Below are 20,314 nucleotides of genomic sequence, written 5' to 3' on the forward strand. Positions count from 1 at the left end.
GCACCCTAGTAGGGGGACTCCCACATTGTACTTTTTAAGCACATTGTCTTTCTATTGCTGATTAAATAAATAACTACATGAGTGAAAAACGTTTTCAAAGTAAAAGTGAGTTAATATTGTAGTGCAGAACAAAAACATAAATAGGAAGAAAGTAATAAAGCACTTTAAAGCAATTGGAGCTTCATACTGTGTATGAAATGTGCTATAAAAATAAATGCTGTTGTTGTTGTAATGCAATTTGGAGGCTATGTACACAGAGATGGATTACTACTTAGTGTAAATTTCAAAGAGGAACTCATAAATCCTGACACACCACCACACAGAAAACATCAGGGGTCCTCCAAAGGTGTACAGAAATGAAAATACTGTACCTCAGTAATAAAATCACATGAAGCAAATATTCACACCCTGAAAACTAGAGGGACAAAAAGGGGGAAAAATACATTTCTCCTACAGCAGGGGTGTCAAACTATCTACAGGGTGAAAAACTAATAAATGACTACTGTATATTTAAAATATGCAGTGGGCTGGCACCCTGCCCGGGGTTTGTTTCCTGCCTTGCGCCCTGTGTTGGCTGGGATTGGCTCGAGCAGACCCCCATGACCCTGTAGTTAGGATATATATATATATATATATATATATATATATGTGAATTTCCCCTTGGGATTAATAAAGTATCTATCTATCTATAGCGGGTTGGATAATGGATGGATGGATGGATATTTAAAATAAGAAAAGCATAAATAAAAATAAACACTAATTACACCAGTAAGGCATAGAAAATGATATACACTTAAAGTAGAGTTCAGAATTTGCAAGAAATGAAATGCTCCATTTTCAGAAAGATTAACATTTGCACTTTGAGATTTACTGCTAATGTAAAGTGCCCCTATGAATAAAATGCATTATTATTATTATTATTATTACATTTTTTTAAAATATATTTTATTAATTTTTATTGTAATCGTTCCATACAAATAGATCAATTTATAACCAAACAAATCAAACCCCACCCCTGAGAAGGAGAGCTTAGCTAAAGGAAAATTGCTTAGGGCTTTTTAATAAGACAACATTAAGCAAAGGAAAGGGAGAAATAAATATATATGTATATTATAACATTTTATTGACCAAAAACCATATCCAACCTTCATTAATTTTGGAACCGGAAACTCTGTCTTTTGCTTTTGTAAATACTCCCTGATATACGAAGCTGGAATGGTCTGGTGAGGGGTTCTATAGTCAATATTTTACTCCATAAAAAATTCTAAAAAGAATAATGTAACTTAGTAAGAAAACATGAATGGTATGTGTAAATAAATTCATTACTGAAATATATCATTCTCTGAAAAATGGATAAAAACAATAGTTAGCCAGCCTACACTCCTAAGTATTTATATTCATTTTTAAAGAAAACTTTGCATTCACGTATTATTTCAATTATAAGGAATCTACTATCACAGTTTTGAGAGAGAAAAAAAAAATACAAGAGCAGGTTTATTGCCAAGGGAGCAGGTTTTGGGTAAACAGAAAGCTTGACGTTAGCGACGAAGGAGACAGAACTCCAGCAATCTGAAATGAATACTTACACTCATATGTTCAGAGCTAAATTAAACTGCAAATTGAGAGCTAGTGTCAGCACAGCCTTCCCAAAGTGTGTTTCTGTATTATTAACACCAGCACTGCAAGTGGATTGTCTTGCTTAGATGCCTCGTTTTACATTGGGCAAGATGATAGATAGAGGACTATGAAAAAGGCATTTAAAACCTTTATGTCCATGCCAAAATGTAAGGTCAGTAATGGTCTCATGTAAAGCAACTGCTAGGAATGATGGAATCCATCATTCAGCTATCTCCACTGCCAAGTGCTAGCAGCGGGTGCCCATCTCAAATAGGCTTCAAAAAACAGGTTGGGTTAGCATTTAAAGATTACCATTTTACTTCTGATCCTAAGTGCCTCTGACCATTTCCTTCATGGCTTGACCTATCGAGAGGTTTCACATACCTGTATGGCTTAACGTGAGATATTTCAGGCAAGTCCTACATGGAGCAATCAAATATAAAAGCATGTGCAGATCTGTTTTATCACCTACACCCTGGCGCAAAACTCAAAGGCAAACATCGTTCTTCTGTGTTAGGGGCTGCTATAGGAGCTCACCATTTCTGACATATCGTCCAGAGTACGTCCCTTCATTTCATCCAGTTCGCTCTTGATGGCAGACACTCTCTCCAACTCTTCTTGGGTGTCACTATACCCAGAAATGCCCCGCTTGGCTTCAATCGATTGCTGTAGATATAAGAAGTTAACAAATGCCAATTAACAATATTGGGCACAAGCACTTAGGATACTCTGCATTGGTGACTGCAACAGTTGCCAAACATTGTACCATTCATTTACTGGATTCAGTCTTTCTACTACAGGATCGTGGGAGTTGGAATTTATGCTTTCAAAAGCAAGCACAAATTAGAAAGCAACTCTAGATGGGATGCCAGTCTATTACATGGCACATTTACTCAAACCAGATCAGTTTAGAGATGCAAATCCTGAACAGATACCAGGCCAACCATTGAATTCATGTCCCTGAAATTATGAGGTACCAGGCGTAACACTGTACCTCTCTACCACTCTACCCAAAAACAAAATGGAGTATTGGCCAATAAATGACCATAAACATGAGTATGTAAACTCTGGGGAAAAAAGGCAATGTGACATTGAAAAATACTTTAATTGATTGAGCAGATCCGTTTTTCAACTCCACTTTTTTAGGTTCAACCCACAATCTACAGCTTTATTTTTAGCTGTACGTAGATAATCATTTTAACTACGTTCTTTTAAACAAACAATGGTTTTAGCATCTGGGACTTCAGTTGATCTGTACTACAGCATGTATTCTGTGTGACTCATCCATTTTTAAGGCAGGCATGGAAAATCTCTTGGTGATCTCCTCATCAACTGAGACTTAAACAAACAAAAAAGTAATGCAGCTTGTCTACAAAATGAGGCGATATAGTTAAAACTACTGCACCATAACTTCAGGGACCAGAGTTCATTCCTATCTATGCAGAGTCCCCAAAATTTTACTTTCCTCTTAATTTGTAAAGGCAGGCACAGGTCAGCTGGTGACAACAAACAGTGGCAGAAAGAAAAGCGGTGACAAGTAACTGTGTAACAGTAAAGTTCAGTGATCACCATGGCAGAAAGATAAGCGGTACTGGACAAGAGGTCCACGTGTTTCTGCATGTTATATTATACATGATGTTCATTTTCTGATTGTATTTAACCAAATTCAGGGTTACAATGGTCTGAATTTCGTTCCAACAACATGGGAGAAAAGAAAGAGCCAAATCTGGATGGAGTGTCACTCCACCACTGTGCCGAATCACACAACTAACCATCCTCACTCACAAAGAGCCAATCTACACGTTTACACATAGTAAAAAGGCTTTTGTTTTTTAACCAGATTGTTTAATGAAATATTGGAAAGTGACAGGATGCCGGAAGAGGAAGAGTACTAGCACTGATTTTTAAGAATAAGGGTGATATGTAGTACAGTAGTAACTACAGAGGAATAAATTTGATGAGCCACAGCATGAATTTATGGAAAAGAGTAGTAGAAGCTCAGTTAAGAAGGGACGTGATGATTTGCAAACAGCAGTCTGGTTTTACACCAGGACAGAACACTACAGATGTGATGTTTGCTCTGAGGGTGTTGATGGAGAAGTATGGAGAAAGCCAGAAGAAGTTACATTGTGTCTTTGTGGACTTACAGGGTGGTCCAGATCTAATTATGCAACTGTTCAACTGACAACCGTCTCCCCGCCATTTTGGAATGCAGGGCAGGTGGTTGCCATCTATCGGATACAAAAAGAATTTTAAGTGAAATCTCTATGTGCAGGGCAGGTGCTGTGAATTCTCTATGTAATAAACTTAATAAGTTATAGCGTGATGAAAATTGTATAATTAGATCTGGACCACCCTATAGTTAAAGCATATGATTGGGTGCCTAAGGAGGAGTTGTAGTATTGTATGAGGAAGTTGGGAGTGGTAGAGAAGTATGTAAGAGTGGTACAGGATATGTAACGAAGGAAGTGTGACCGTGGTGAGGTCTGTGGTAGGAGTAATGGATGTGCTCAAGGTGGAGAAGAGATTACCTCAGGAATCAACTCTGAGCCCCTTCTTATTTGCAATAGTGATAGACGTGTGGATAGACGAAATTACACAGGTGTCCCCGTGGACTATGATGTTTACGGTTGTCACTTGTAACAAGAGTAAGGAGCTGGTTGAGGAGACCCTGGAGAGGTGGAGATCTGCTCTGGAGAGGAGAGGAATGAAGGTCAGTTGGAACAAAACAGAAAACATGTGTGTGAATGAGAGGGAACTCAGAGAAATGGTGAGAATGCAGGGAGTAGAGCTGGCGAAGGTGGGCGACTTTAAATACCTGGGATCAACAATAAAGAGTAATAGAGAATGTGGAAGAGAGGTGAAGAAATGAGTGCAGGCAGGGTGGAGAACAGTGTCAGGAGTGATTTGTGACAGAAGGGTACCGGCAAGAGTGAAATGGAAGGTCTACAAGACGGTAGTGAGACCAGCTATGTTATATGGGTTGGAGATGGTGGCACTGACCAAAAAACAGGAGACAGAGCTGGAGGTGGCAGAGTTAAAGATGTTAAGATCTGCATCGGGTGTGACGAGGATGGACAGGATTAGAAATGAGGACATCAGAGGGTCAAGCTCATGTTGGACGGTTTAGAGACGAAGCCAGAGAGGCGAGATTGCATTGGTTTGGACATGTGCTGGGCATATTGGGAGCAGGATGCTAGGGATGGAGCTGCCAGGCAAGATTCTGTGGTAAAAGCCAATAACCAATAAAGAAATAAGAAATCTCGTGGAGTCTATGGGTCATAGACTTGATGCAGTTATTGTGAACAACTGATATGCATCCAAATTTGAAGTGTTTTTGTTCCAATACTTTTATTCATTTGAAAAACTGAGTGGTTTGATACAAAATGTGCTCTGTTCTATGTTGTTAAACATATCGAGATGCCAATACTAGGGTATAAAAGCTGGAACTCTGATCTCTCTTGTCATTGGCCTTGCTGTTCAGATACTTTTGGAAGGGACTGTAGCTACAAAATACTGACAACAACTTTCACTAGAGCCATGGGGAAAAAAAACACTCGGAGAGCATTCTCTTTACTCCAATTAACTAGGCTGAGTGAATTTACTTCTTCCAATCCGGTGTCACATTTGCCACAATTTCATCCAGGTTATACCCACCATATGCTCTCTGGCTGGTTATATTATTTGCTCAGGGGTGATACAGAGAGTTATTGGTGAAGACTGCACTGGCATCCTTTTGCTTTAGAGTTATGGTTTAACTGCTCATCCAGCCTACCTTCTTTCCTGTTTCTGCTTGGGCTCTAATCATTTAGCACGCCATCAGAACGGCTTGATGGGGATTTACTGGCATTACATGCTGGTCTTTCTGGTTTATGGTTTGCAGCCGTTGACTTTTTTCTTGGGAGGCATTTCTTAGTAATATTCATAATGTTCGAGGGAAACATGAGTAGTTAATCTCTGCATCAAAGTATGCCAACACTCTTTTGCCCCTTGACACATGCGTGTCTGAACCTTAGAAAAAGGTCATGTAGCATCAGAATAGATGTGTTTCATGCCATGCATAATGCTGGAAAGCAAAGCAGGGGTGGTCTTTCTGTACAAGCCAGCTACGCTGTTTCTTAGAAGAGCAAGTTTAGCAGAGAAAGCATGATGCAGAGTGCTGTGAAGGAAATAATTCACTCGCTTTCCTAATTCGTTTTATAGATCAATTAAATAAATGGGCATCGGGAGCACTTAAGAATAAAGGAGAGGAACCACTGCTGTGGGCTTACAACACAAGATCACATTACCTCTAACCTCTCTTTCTCAGTGTACCATAGTGGTAAAACGCCTCATCTGTATGGTGCCTTCCCGCCTTGAAAACTAATTTCTAATTTTGCTTACTTTTAATGGGATTATTTATATAATGAAATGAGAATGGATACAGAATAAACACTTTTTTACCACCCTTTTATAAAAACGAGTGTTTAGAGTTTTAATGTTGAAAGCTCTGGTTATGCATGAGAACCATGCAAGCTTCTGTTTTATATCAGGTCTTAGCTTAGAGAGAAAAAAAAAATTGTTTAATTTAAAAGAGACGGTGCCAAGGAAGCTTTACTTGTGTTTTTCCTCTTAGCTTTGTCATAAAAAATTTAATTCCACTACTGTGACAAAGGGGTACCCTTTGGCAGGCATTTTTATACGACCCGGATGTCTATGTTGATATTTGGGGGTTAGAAAGCTATTCTTATTATAAATTTCATACCAACAGAAGTTGGCATCACTGCTCTGACTAGCCTGGATTGAATGTAATGATTATTTTTAGATCAATTCCAGCTTATAAAAGACATCTCATAATGGACTCGTCAGATAGAGCAGTGAACGCTTATTATGCGGACATTTCGCAGAAGACTGTGTCTGACTCTTTCAAACAAGCCTGCTACAAAGATGGGTTATCTGCCACTTTGTATTCATCTTACTGCTAACATGGAATTTTACTTGAGCAAGAGGACTAGTAGACGACATGCTTAATGGCTCTCCTTTTAACTAATTGCCATGCTAAGCGTTGATAAGGTCGCCTATCACTTTACCACTTGTGTTAGAGCAAATGTGAAGAAAAAAAAAAATACAACACAGCTCAGCACAGCCTTGCATATGTCAGGACATATCACAAGAAGGAGAGAATGCCGAAATGCTGAACTTCAGCTGCCAATAGGACTTCATAAAAAAAGGAAAAAAAACTTTAACAATCTAGCAGCAGTGAAAAAGCCCAGCTGCTTCACAAAAATACAGTTCCTTGTGATCATAAAAAAGATGAGCATGCCAACTAACAGATGCAGATATCCCAAATAGAAACGTACGTCCCTTTTTGCGTCATATCTGCTATCAGCAGTCTGGGAGCTTAGAGGGTTAAGAGGCATTAAAGAATTTCTGGGAAGACTGAACCGCTTCAGAGGAACTGCAGTTTGAGTTGGAGGTGCTGCACGTGTACAGGGGGAAAAGGACACTCATGTTACCAGTTGCTGCTGCATAGCTTCCAGCCGCTGTTTCAGTATCTCCTCTGTCCTCTGCAAGACACCATACTCTGCCCGCAACTCAGCAATCTCTTGACGCTTCTTCTTGAAAACCATACTTTTGCTTCTTAACTTGCTGACATATTTCTTAAGCTGTAAAAAAATACAAAAAGTATAAACATTATGTGGGTAGATTGTACATGCTTCCATGCTATTCTTACTATCAAGTGTACTTGAGACCTGCTGGAACTCAAAGTGCCTAAAAATAAAAATAAAAGTTAAATGTTAATTCTACAGGGCTTGCTCTAGAAATTATATTAAAAAGCAGAAAGAATGCTAGGTACTGTAAAGTCATATTATTTTCTAACCCACTTAATGCACAGATGTGGCATGCACTGGAGCCTACTCCAGCTAGCATACTGTGCAAGGCAGGAACAAACTCTGGACAGGGTGCCAGTCTATCGCAAGGCGAACACACACTAGGGCCAGCTTAGCATTGCCAATTTACCTAATATGCATGTCTTTGAACAGCAGGAGGCTACTGCGCTACCGTGCCACCCCCGTTACGGGTTGCCACAGCGAATCATCTTCTTCCATATCTTTCTGCCCTCTGCATCTTGTTCTGTCACCCCCATCACCTGCATGTCCTCTCTCACCACATCCATAAACCTTCTCTTAGGCCTTCCTCTTTTTCTCTTGCCTGGCAGCTCTATCCTTAGCATCCTTCTCCCAATATACTCAGCATCTCTCCTCTGCACATGTCCAAACCAATGCAATCTCGCCTCTCTGACTTTGTCTCTCAACCGTCCAACCTGAGCTGACCCTCTAATGTCCTCATTTCTAATCCTATCCATCCTCATCACACCCAGTGCAAATTTTAGCATCTTTAACTCTGCCACCTCCAGCTCTATCTCCTGCTTTCTGGTCAGTGCCACCGTCTCCTGCCCATATAACACAGCTGGTCTCACTACCGTCCTGTAGACCTTCCCTTTCACTCTTGCTGATACCCGTCTGTGACAAATCACTCCTGACACTCTTCTCCACCCATTCCACCCTGCCTGCACTCTCTTTTTCACCTCTATTCCACAATCCCCATTACTCTGTACTGTTGATCCCAAGTATTTAAACTCATTCACCTTCGCCAACTCTACTCCCTGCATCCTCACTATTCCACTGACCTCACCCTCACTCACACACATGTATTCTGTCTTGTTCCTACTGGCCTTCATTCCTCTCCTCTCGTCTCATATATCCGCCTTTCCAGGGTCTCCTTAACCTGCTCCCTACTATCGCTACAGATCACAATGTCATCAGCAAACATCACAGTCCACGGGGACTCCTGTTTAATCTCGTATGTCAACCTGTCCCTCACCATTGCAAATAAGAAAGGGCTGAGAGCCGATCCCTGATGTAATCACACCTCCACCTTGAATGCATCCGTCACTCCTACCGCAGACCTCACCATTGTCACACTTCCCTCGTACATATCCTGTACAACTCTTACGTACTTCTCTGCCACTCCCAACTTCCTCATACAATACAACAGCTCCTCTCGAGGCACCCTATCATATGCTTTCTCCAGGTCCACAAAGACGCAATGCAACTCCTTCTGGCCTTCTCTAAACTTCTCCATCAACATCCTCAGAGGAAACATTGCATCTGTGGTGCTCTTTCTTTGCATGAAACCATACTACTGCTCACTAATCATTACCTCAGTTCTTAACCTAGCTTCCACTACTCTTTCCCATAACTTCATGCTGTGGCTCATCAATTTTATCCCCCTGTAGTTACTACAGTCCTTCACATCCCCCTTATTCTTAAATATCGGCACCAGTACACTTCTTCTCCAATCCTCAGGCATCCTCTCACTTTCCAAGATTCCATTCAACAATCTGGTTAAAAACTCCACTGCCATCTCTCCTAAACACCTCCACGATTCCACAGGTATGTCATCTGGACCAATGATTTTTCCATTCTTCATCCTCTTCATAGCTGTCATTACTTCCTCCTTGCTAATATGTTGCACTTCCTGATTCGCCACCCCATGTACTGTAGTTAAATACTAAAATATAATAACCAATTGACCATCAAAGACACAAATCTAATAAGATAAATGACCACATTTATAATTTAAAGGCAATTTTCAAGCATATTAAGATTTGCATTACATTTACATTTTCTTATTTGGCTAATGCCTTATAACATTTACGATACAACTGGTTACATTTCTTTTGGTTTTTCCAACTGGAGCACAAGTGACTTGCTCAAAGTCACATACTGGTGGCATGAGTGGGATTTGAACCCACAACCTCAACCACTATGGCACACTGCATGCCTAAGAAAAGAACAAAGTGGGTGCTTTGAGGAGGCAGCTCAGATTTAGAAAGGAGAGACAATTCCATTTATTAAATTTCAAAAATATATTTGAAGAAAGCAAGCAGAGGAGAAACAAGAAAATGTAAAGAAGTGGTGTTATTAAGATAAAAGCTTCAAAGCTTGGATATACAATATGTTTATCTTGTTGATAAAGGAAATGAATACATATCAGTTTTTTTCCATCACTCATTTGTCTATGTGATATTAACAAGCTATCCTGGACCAGTTTGGAGGTGACAACTGACCTGATGTTATGTCTTTGGCTTACGAGAGAAAAGCCCACCCAAACTCCACCCCATGGGGCAGTACACCTCAGAATTGAACCTGGTGCTAAAAGTGCGGCTCTCTGGCCAGATGAGACGTTGTGCTTCATAGGAACATATCTGCTTAATTCAAGTTACTGCTCTGTAGACTCTTCAGGCTAAAAGATAATCTTGTCCATGAGAGAGCTTTTTGCTGTTTACCCAATGGTGTGTGCTCAGACTGAGTATATGGCGGGTGGGGACACAAGTCAGACTATTAAGGGATGCAAGAAAAATACCTGCTTTAGTTCAGGTTTAAGAAAAGTATCACAGTGAATAAAGTATTAACAATGGAGATTCAATGTACAAATCACCGTTAGTGACTAAATCAAGTAGTAAAGTAACATAACTACAGGGTGTGTGTCACTACTACTTATTATTACCATTTGACGGATGTCTTTCTCCAAGGCGACTTATAACATTTGAGATACAATTAGTTCTATTTCTTTTATTCCTCTAATTGGGGCCCTGGCGGGTGAAGTGACTTGCTTGTGGTCACGTAGTATTAGTACAAGGAGTTAAAACCACAAGCTCGGAGTTTAAACTCCTTGGTCCGAAGCCTTAACCACCACACCACACTGTCTAAGATGTATTAGACACATAAGAGATATAGCAGCACAGGCATTAGTGCCGCCGCCTCCTCCATGAACCTGATTTTGACTCCTGATCCTGTGGTAGTCAATGTGGAATATAGGAGTTTTTTTTCCCTCGTTTACTGGGGTTTTCCCAAGGTACATTACTCCCAAATCCCAAAGACGTGCATGTTATTTTAATAATCAACTCTGCATTTGTGTGGTAAGAGTATTTGGTCAACATCTAGTTGTTCTCAATTCTCTAATAGAAATAAGAGAATGATTAATGAAGAAACAGGTGGATTCTTGTGTATGTTTATACTCACACATTCGTGCAAATATAAAAGCATGTGTGCATGCCAAAGAAGACAAAAGCACTACAATCTCAGATAATTTAAAAAGTACTTTGGAATGAAAATGTAATAATAAACCTCTTAAGGCATGTTAAATTCATGAGTGAACTGTATGGTGAAACTTTTAAAAGCAATACAAATGGCACGCTTAATCTGCCACACCAGCTGACAGCTAACACATTTCAAGTGCTTTTAAAAAGAGGCAAGGTTACATTTGTCATTAATCTAAGTATATGACACACTCTGAAGTGACAGCAGTGCATAAGAAAATGCAAAGTTAGGCTGAAGCGTCTTTGCTGCTTTTAAATGAGCCTAAAAATGACTTGACGCTTTGTTTTCCATCTGCTAAAAGATCTTTTTATACAGAAAGAAAAAAATATGTGTAAGAAAAAAGTTAGGAGACAGCGACAATGGAAAGTGTGCAGACTGGCTTGTCATGTAACACATTCCACTTGCTATCAGCATACACGACGAGGGACTCAGGATTTGGAGACTTCCAGCAGTCTACAGAATTGTGAATCACAGACAATGGAGTGCTGTTGTTCATTACACCGACATGAATATACTTTGAGGAGCAAATATATTGTGCTGATGAGGCCACAAAATTTCAGATTCCCCGAGGCTGATTGTATGTTCCATATAAAACAGACCCAGGCAAGAAGCCAAGGATAAAACAAACATCTTCATGTCATCCCCTTGTGACATCTACCATCTCTCTCTATTCTGTGTGCAGTGTCAGTCCCGCTGTTCTCTGTAGTTCCCTTTGAACGCCAAAAGCTATAAATGTTTTAGATGAGAGAACAATCTCAGAAATCACACTATGTGCTCTATGCCACATGGAATATCAAGAGTGTCTGTGTGGCAGTTTATGGTTTCATATTTTTGGAATCCAAGGTTAGTCAAGGTTGGGTGGTACAGTGTAAGCGAACAATCATACACTAGTATGACTTCTTTTCTTTTTGTCTCTGCCAATAGCCTTCTTATTAAATGAGCACTCATAATTTAAATCATTAGTGACACAAGTAATTTGTTAAATGATTTAAATCGAGCTTTGGTGATCTGTGGTGCTTCTAATGTGATCAGTTAATGCAAGCTGCTTTGATCGTATCACACTTGTGTTCTAAGACAGGAAATGAATTTATGAAGTATGCCCCATACATAACTCCTTAAAAGGCCAAGTAGATAAGTTATAAACTGGCAGCCAAACAGCCTTGTCCAAAATTCATTTCAAGTAAAGGATAGTTAGGATATAGCGGGTTGGATAATGGATGGATCTAAGAGCACTGCATGCACATCTAACAGATTTCATTCAGGATACGGACAAAAAGTTTTTAATCTTGTTTCTCTGCATAAACAGTGGGTCAGAAACACCTATTCAGAATGGCGAATCTACAGCTCCCAAGACTAAGTTACGCAGCTCCACAATAACAAAATGTGGACTTGCAAAATCCATAAAAATCGGAAATGTCAGGGAGTAAGATTCATTTGCAATCTGCTGGACAACAAAACAGCATCTGCATGAAGATGACAACAGCAGTGCAGAACAATCCAATAAACACCTGTAAGCTACGGGTTAACAATAACAGGGGAACGGAGAAAAGCAAATGTGCTCATCATAGCTTTTTGCATTTGAAGATTATAGTTTTACACATCAGTGCAGCAGAGCTTAAAACTTCTCCTGGTGCTCATTCTTGTTTAGAATGGTCAATGCAGTATGCTGGTGCCAATTTAGAATACACCAAGTAAAATATTACCCTCTTTTTTATGGCTGCTCAGCATCATATTGTGACAGACAAATTTTCTTCAAGCATTATGGTGCATAGGATTCATACATAATTGTGCCCTTGTGCATGCAAATGATTGGTAATCATCACCTGCTAAAATTCTCCTTCATAGTCCAAGCACCACTACAGTTGTTATGTAAGGATTTTGAACTGAGTGCCACTGTATAAAACGCTATAAGGAAATATTACAAAGTTGGTTTACATAATATATGAAGAAATGACATATATGCATATCTGTGTCAGCTTGTACTAGAAACACTGCACATCACTTACAATCTTCAAACAAGCTGCTTATTATAATTGTGTGCAGAATGGCCATGCCCTCACCAGGTCTGAGTGGCCCAGCTACTGTCGGCACCTTTGCTGGCTTGAAACCAGGTTTACATCAATGTGCTGAGAGGCAGCTGACTTCTTCCAGTGTGAGAAACATTCCCCACAAAGTAGAACAGCAGTTGTAGAGAGGTGCCGAAAATGGAGACTGACGTGGTTTTCAGCACGGGTGCTGGTCAGTGCAATGACGTTGAAATATGAAATATCTGATGATGTATAAAGTTAATAATTGGCTTCTGTAAATTATAGCAAAAATGTTAAAGCATTTTATTTTCACAGTCACTAAGGTTTTAGATGTGAATTCAAGATAGCGTTAAGTATATTACCCACAGATAAAAAAACTCCCAAGATATCCAAATAGCTTTTGGGGTTCTCTTTACCTATAAAACATGCCATCTGGCTTCTGCTGTGTTCAGCTTCTTTTTGAAATTTATTCTCTAAATACAGCCAGCCTCTGCCTTATGTAAGGATTACTATTATATGGGATACTAGCAAAATACCCGCGCTTCGCAGCGGAGAAGTAGTATGTTAAAGAGGTTATGTAAACATATAAATACATAAACATATATACTTATATATACATATCTACATATATACATATACATATACATATACACATCCACATATATATACATATATCAACATATATATACACATACATACACACACACACATATATATATATACACATACAGACACATATATATACATATACATATTTACATATCTACATATATATACACATATATACATATCTACATACATACACATATATCTATATATATATATATATCTATCTAACTATATATATATATATATATATATATACACATATATATCTTTATCTATCTATCTATATATATACATATATATCTCTATCTATCTATCTATATATATACATATATATCTCTATCTATCTATCTATCTATCTATCTATCTATCTATCTATCTATCTATCTATCTATATACATCCCCGTGCTTTGCAGCGGCGAAGTACTGCTTTTAAATTTTTTTTAAGAAGAAAACCTTTTTAAATTGAGTGAAAATATACCAATAACAATTTGTTAAGGATCTGTTTTTTTGTGAAGCTGACTTCACACAGCCTCTCCGCTGTTTTATAAACAAACGTCATATAAGGTCTTCCTTTTTCGTTGCTTTGCCAACGGAAGCAGCCTTTTTATTTAATCCTGTTTTTACGATTGTTCTGTTTGTATATCACGTTGTCAGTTCAGCACTCCGGTTGTAATATGACCAAGCCGTGCAAGCACACTCTTGAGAATGCAACGTATAGTTGTACAGGAGAAAAGCAATCTTGCCTGAAATCAATGGCAACCTTTTGTAGGTCTATGAACTTAATTTAAACTTTAGGTTTACACGGTGCTTTCTTTCCGAAGTACCTGCACTCATGAATACGTCTGTATACGTCAGTCGCTCAAATCCCCGCGGTTTGCACCGGCGAAGTTCTGCTTTTAAATTTTTATTAAGAAGAAAAGAAAACCTTTTAAAATTGAGGGAAAATATACCAATAACAGTTTGTTAAGGATCTGTTTTTTTTGTGAAGCTGCCTTCACTCGAGTGATCACTTCGAGCTTTAAGCCTGAGAAATCACCCCGTAAATGCACTTGACTCGTGCTGTAAATCTCTTCCTTGTTTTCACTTCACATGATTACGTAGGAGGCGTAATACGTGATGACACGATACGTGACTCCGCCTCCTCCATTAGAGTATATGGACAAAAAACAGGTTCCAGTTATGACCATTACGCGTAGAATTTCGAAATGAAACCTGCCTAACTTTTGTAAGTAAGCTGTAAGGAATGAGCCTGCCAAATTTCAGCCTTCTACCTACACGGGAAGTTGGAGAATTAGTGATGAGTGAGTCAGTCAGTCAGTCAGTGAGTCAGTCAGTGAGGGCTTTGCCTTTTATTAGTATAGATATATATTTTTTTAATTTAACTAGCATGTAATAAATGTTGAACTACTTTGATGCTTTATGCTACTTTATGCTCTAAAGCTAATGGACACAAGATTTCCTTCACTATATGGACACCCCTCCAAATGACTGAGTTCAGATGTTTCAGTGTTAATAGTTGCATCAAATCAAGTCACTGGCAGTAGAATGGGTTAAAAAGAAGAGCTCAGTGACTTTAAATGTGGCACTGTCATACTCTGAGGCTAGGGATCTGCACTGGCAATCGGAAGGTTGCCGGTTCGAATCCTGTAAAATGCCAAACGGGACTCTGCTCTGTTGGGCCCTTGAGCAAGGCCCTTAACCTGCAATTGCTAAGCGCTTTGAGTATTGAGAAAAGCACTATATAAATGCAAAGAATTATTATTATTAAAATGTATGCTCTGCCCGATCTGCCCTGGTTAACTGTTATTGTGAAGTGGGACTGTCGTGAAGCAACAACAGCTCTATCACGGAGTGGCATAACATGCAAACTCACACAGTGGTGCTGCCATGTCCTGAAGCATGTAAAAATGATCTATCCTCTGTAGCATGACTCACAACAGAGGTCCAAAATGCTGCTGAAAGCAACATCAGCATAAGAACTGTGTATTGGGATCTTCATGAAATGGGTTTCTATGGCCGAGCATCTGCACAAAGCCAGATGTTGGCTGCAGTGATGTAGAGCATGCCATCATTTGACACAGAGGGAACTGCAAATGTGTCTTCTGGAGCGATTAATCACATTTCAGTATTTGGCAGTCTGATGGGCCAATCTGAGTTTGGTGAATGCTACCATCTGGACTGCATAATGCCTACTGGGGCTGCTTTTCAGGGTTCTGTCTAGGCCCCTTAGTTCTGGTGAAGGGTACTGTTAGTAAAACAGCACAAAATGCCATTTTAGACAAGTGTGCACTTCCAGTTGTGTGGTAACAGTTCTTTCTCTTCCAGCATGACTGTGCCCATTGTGCATAAAGACATACGGGAACGAGAGTGGCCTGCGCAGAGTCCCGAACCTGAACCGTACTGAACACCTTTGCGATGAATTGGAAAAGAGACTTGTGAGTCAGATGACCAACATCAGTACCTAACCTTACAAATGCTCTTTTGGCTGAATGGACACAAATTCCCAAAGACACTCTCAAAATCTTGCGGAAAGAAGACTGGAGGCTATTATTGCCAAAAAGGAGGGCCAACTCTAACCTAATCTTTATGAATTTGGAATGAGATACCCAATAAGCTCTTATAGGAGTGACAGTCAAGGTGTCCTTACACTTTTGGCTTTATATGGGATTAATAAAGTATCTATCTATCTATCTATCTATCTATCTATCTATCTATCTATCTATCTATCTATCTATCTATCTATCTATCTATCTATCTATCTATCTATCTATCTATCGTGTACACACAATGTGTAGGCCATACAGTGAAAACCAATGCACCGAGGACAGAAGCTTATACCGAAAATGTTATTAGCGAAAGCACTCTTCCTTTGGATTGCAGTAAAGTACAGTTCATGAAACAGTTGGCTTTCAATGTTGACAATTTGGGCCACGGTTCTCTTCTACTGTTGCCCCTAAGGTTTGCAATATAATATCATTATCCCTCTATTATAAAAAAAAATCTTGGAAGGAGACAAGACGTGATTTTCTCGGAGAGACACTTATATGTCCTGCGAGATGAGTCCATGCCCGGGGCCGGAAATAAAGGACAAAGAGAATGATCTCAAAAATGTTGGTGCGGTACACATGCACAGCAGGTTAGAGATAATGGAAGTATGAAAATTCGAAAGTTTAAAAAAAAGGATAGGAAAGATAGCATCAGAGCAAACAAACGGAAAGTATTACTCGGTGAAATAACAGGGAACACTGAAAAGAGATCAAATATATTGTTCGGATTTAAACTTTACGTTGGAGACTTGTAGATCATCTAATTCGTGTTGCCAGCGAGAATTAAAAGATTCCACAAATGTTGGTGCGGTATGAAGTCCTGTGAGACAAAGACTTTTAACTTGAGATTCTTTCAAGTCACGCCCTACTTACACCACGGTCATCTAACCTCAGTCATGTGAATACTTTTGTCAGACGCGCTTCCTGCGCTCTCAGCTCTTATACATTTTATCAGGACAATAATTTTATACGTTCAAGATGACACGTCAACGACAAAGCGAAGAAGAAAGAGCATGGACAAACAATCGAGAAAGTCGTTCTATTTATTAGAGAGAAAGAAACGATATTCACTCACAGGCAGTTATACGTTGCATTGTCACGATGTAAGTCCAAAAACGGAATTAAAATTCCAAATATTGTTTTTACTAAAGTTTTAAAGTAACAGTGAAAATAATGCATATGTAACGATTCCCATGAAAATAACAATCTCTTAAAATTTTATATCCGGTTAACCAAATCCGGGGGTGGGTGAGCAAAGCGAACAGAGGGCAGCGCCCACTAGTGTTAAAAATAAGAATTCTGTTTACCAGGATGCTGTAGTCCTCTGTAAATTGCGTTTGCTCACTTTAAATCAGCACCTCATCTTTCTAGAAATGCAACTGGCGTTGTTCAACTACAGTAATACCATTCCTAAATATCTGAAACATTGAACATTCTCTATTTTAATTTAATGAATAGAGTTTTAAAAAAAAAGAGTTACTGGCACCAATAAAGAGCTCGTTGACATGTCCAACCTTAATATGCAGCAAAATCACCTCCTCACCCCTTAGTAAGCAGTGTCCTACACAGCTGCATAATTCAACAGGTTAAAAGAGGCTTCATCGAATTCCACCTCTGTTTGTTTAAATTTTTAAAAAAATTAAACAAAACACACGATGTTTTAAACAGTTCAATAAGAAAATGTATTATTCATAAAAACGTGTTGTGGGCTACCTGTTAAAAATCCAAGCTTCATTTTATGTCATGTGAATTAAATCTCATATTTGTGCAATCTGACAATGCTATGAAAAAGCCAACAGAGCCACCATGATGAGCATTACGTGCACATCCAACACTCTTATAGGAAAGAGGAAGCTAAAAATATGAACAACAGAATAATCAGAGTCTGAATGCAAAAGAAAAACGCTGGAATCTTAATTGAACAAGAATAAGTGTGACACTGAACATTATACAGATCGGCCAAGCACTTTCAGTGTGACACATGCTATTCATCATTGACAAAATGGAAAATACTTCTGATAAGCCCTGACAGCTTATCCAGAGCTCCAGTGCACACTACATAATAGGTACACAATGTACCAATAATCCTGTTTCTTAATGAAAACAATCAAGTATACTTTTTAATTAGACACCAATGTGAGCACACAGGATGATACCCATAATAGGCAGTAGGTCTGTGCATCTCGAATGCCGACAGATACAATATCTTGTCAGATTACATCCCTCAAGAAAAAAAAAACTCAGTCAAGTTTAATTTATCTGTTACACTTTTGACTGTTTCTAATCCAGACCGACAGTCTTACACCGCCCGCAGACTGCTAAAAACGGACATTTCTCGGGCAGATTTCACTTAAAACACTATTTATAGCAACCCAGCCAATTAAAATGACTTTATAAGCCTAAAAGATATAAATAGCCAAAGATATCAATCATTTTAAAATGTAAGAAATGCAGACTTTTTTTTGTTTTAAATCATAGGAAGACTGCAGTTATAAAGTCGCTCTATACAATCTAATGTGCTTTTTATCATTTTTCTATAACAGTGTTTGCTTTTTGCATCATCAAATGAAGATATTCTCAGTCGATTTGGCTATCGCTAACTGCTAAGCGCTGCAGTGGTTTCTTTCTTTGTACAGAAACACCAGACTGTTTATTTTTCTAGCTGCCGAGGCCTTGTCCAAGCCGGGCTCTTGACACAGACTGCAGATCCCAGCCACCCTGAACTGAATTAAGCAGACTCAGAAGACAGATAAATGGATGGATAGATGGACAATTTAATTTCACCCAGTTTCTTTTGACTGAATACTTTTTTTCTCCACTACCCAAATTACTTCCTCTGTTTCATGAAGAGTTCTCTCTTCTTAATATTCATTTATGCCCAATTTTCCAACTAACGTCAAAGGCAGACATCAAAGACATGGTCAACTCGCCAACACACATTCACGCATCTTTTATCTGTACAGTGTGTCATGGACTAAAGAGTGCCAAAGCACTTACAATAATGGCCACTAGAGGAGCGTATTATCGTCAAACCCCGGCTAGGAGTAAAGGCAAGCACCAATGAAGCTTATAACCATAATGAAGCTCCATGGAGAACAAAGGGAAAATAGAATAAGTCACAAACACACAGGCAATCCAAAGCAAACGAGTCCATATATAGATATTCAAAGAATAGTCAAAAAGCAGAGTAAAGATCAAAAATCCAAAGCAATACAAATCCAATAAAACTTACCACTCCCAAGCACATTCGAAATAAACCATAAGGCCCTCCGGATTTATATAGCAGAGGGCAGTGCCTGGCAATTGATTCTGAATGCATTGAGGTGGCGGGTAGCCCTGTCCTTTGGGGGCCCATCTATAAAACACAGGCAGCTTACATACATAAACAGAACCAAAAGCCAAGAACGATACACATAAACAACATCCATCCACCCATCCATCCTCTTCCGCTTATCCGAGATCAGGTCGTGGGGGCAGCAGCTTGAGCAGAGATGCCCAGACTTCCCTCTCCCCGGCCACTTCTTCTAGCTCTTCCAGGAGAATCCCAAGGCGTTCCCAGGCCAGCCGGGAGACATAGTCCCTCCAGCGTGTCCTGGGTCTTCCCCGGGGCCTCCTCCCGGTTGGACGTGCCCAGAACACCTCATCAGGGAGGCGTCCAGGAGGCATCCTGATCAGATGCCTGAGCCACCTCATCTGACTCCTCTCGATGCGGAGGAGCAGCGGCTCTACTCTGAGTTCCTCCCAGATGACTGAGCTTCTCACCCTATCTTTAAGGGACAGCCCAGACACCCTATGGAGGAAACTCATTTCAGCAGCTTGTATTTGCGATCTCGTTCTTTCGGTCACTACCCATAGCTCATGACCATAGGTGAGGGTAGGAACACAGATCGACTGGTAAATTGAGAGCCTTGCCTTGCGGCTCAGCTCCTTTTTCACCACGACAGACCGATGCAGAGCCCGCATCACTGCAGATGCCGCACCGATCCGCCTGTCGATCTCACGCTCCATTCTTCCCTCACTCGTGAACAAGATCCCGAGATACTTGAACTCCTCCACTTGGGGCAGGATCTCGCTCCCAACCCTTAGAGGGCATTCCACCCTTTTTCAGCTGAGGACCACGGTCTCGGATTTGGAGGTGCTGATTCCCATCCCAGCCGCTTCACACTCAGCTGTGAACCAATCCAGAGAGAGCTGAAGATCACGGCCTGATGAAGCAAACAGGACAACATCATCTGCAAAAAGCAGTGACCCAATCCTGAGTCCACCAAACCGGACCCCCTCAACACCCTGGCTGCGCCAAGAAATTCTGTCCATAAAAATTATGAACAGAATCAGTGACAAAGGGCAGCCCTGGTGGAGTCCAACTCTC

The 20,314-nt window shown here is 39.8% G+C and overlaps 1 protein-coding gene across 1 annotated transcript in view; it reads right to left on the reverse strand.

Moving 5' to 3' along the window:
• The window catches only part of ift81 (intraflagellar transport 81 homolog), an 83,052-nt gene that overhangs the window by 15,765 nt on the left and 46,973 nt on the right, over positions 1–20,314 (reverse strand). Inside the window, exons 12-13 of the mRNA XM_028824224.2 lie at positions 7,113–7,262; positions 2,155–2,283 (exon numbers count right to left, since the gene is read on the reverse strand). Of these exons, the coding sequence (XP_028680057.1) occupies positions 2,155–2,283; positions 7,113–7,262 (279 nt within the window). The remainder of the gene's footprint in view (positions 1–2,154; positions 2,284–7,112; positions 7,263–20,314) is intronic.

The sequence above is a fragment of the Erpetoichthys calabaricus genome, chromosome 18, assembly GCF_900747795.2.
Source record: "Erpetoichthys calabaricus chromosome 18, fErpCal1.3, whole genome shotgun sequence".
In the NCBI taxonomy this organism is placed as follows: Eukaryota; Metazoa; Chordata; class Cladistia; order Polypteriformes; family Polypteridae; genus Erpetoichthys; species Erpetoichthys calabaricus.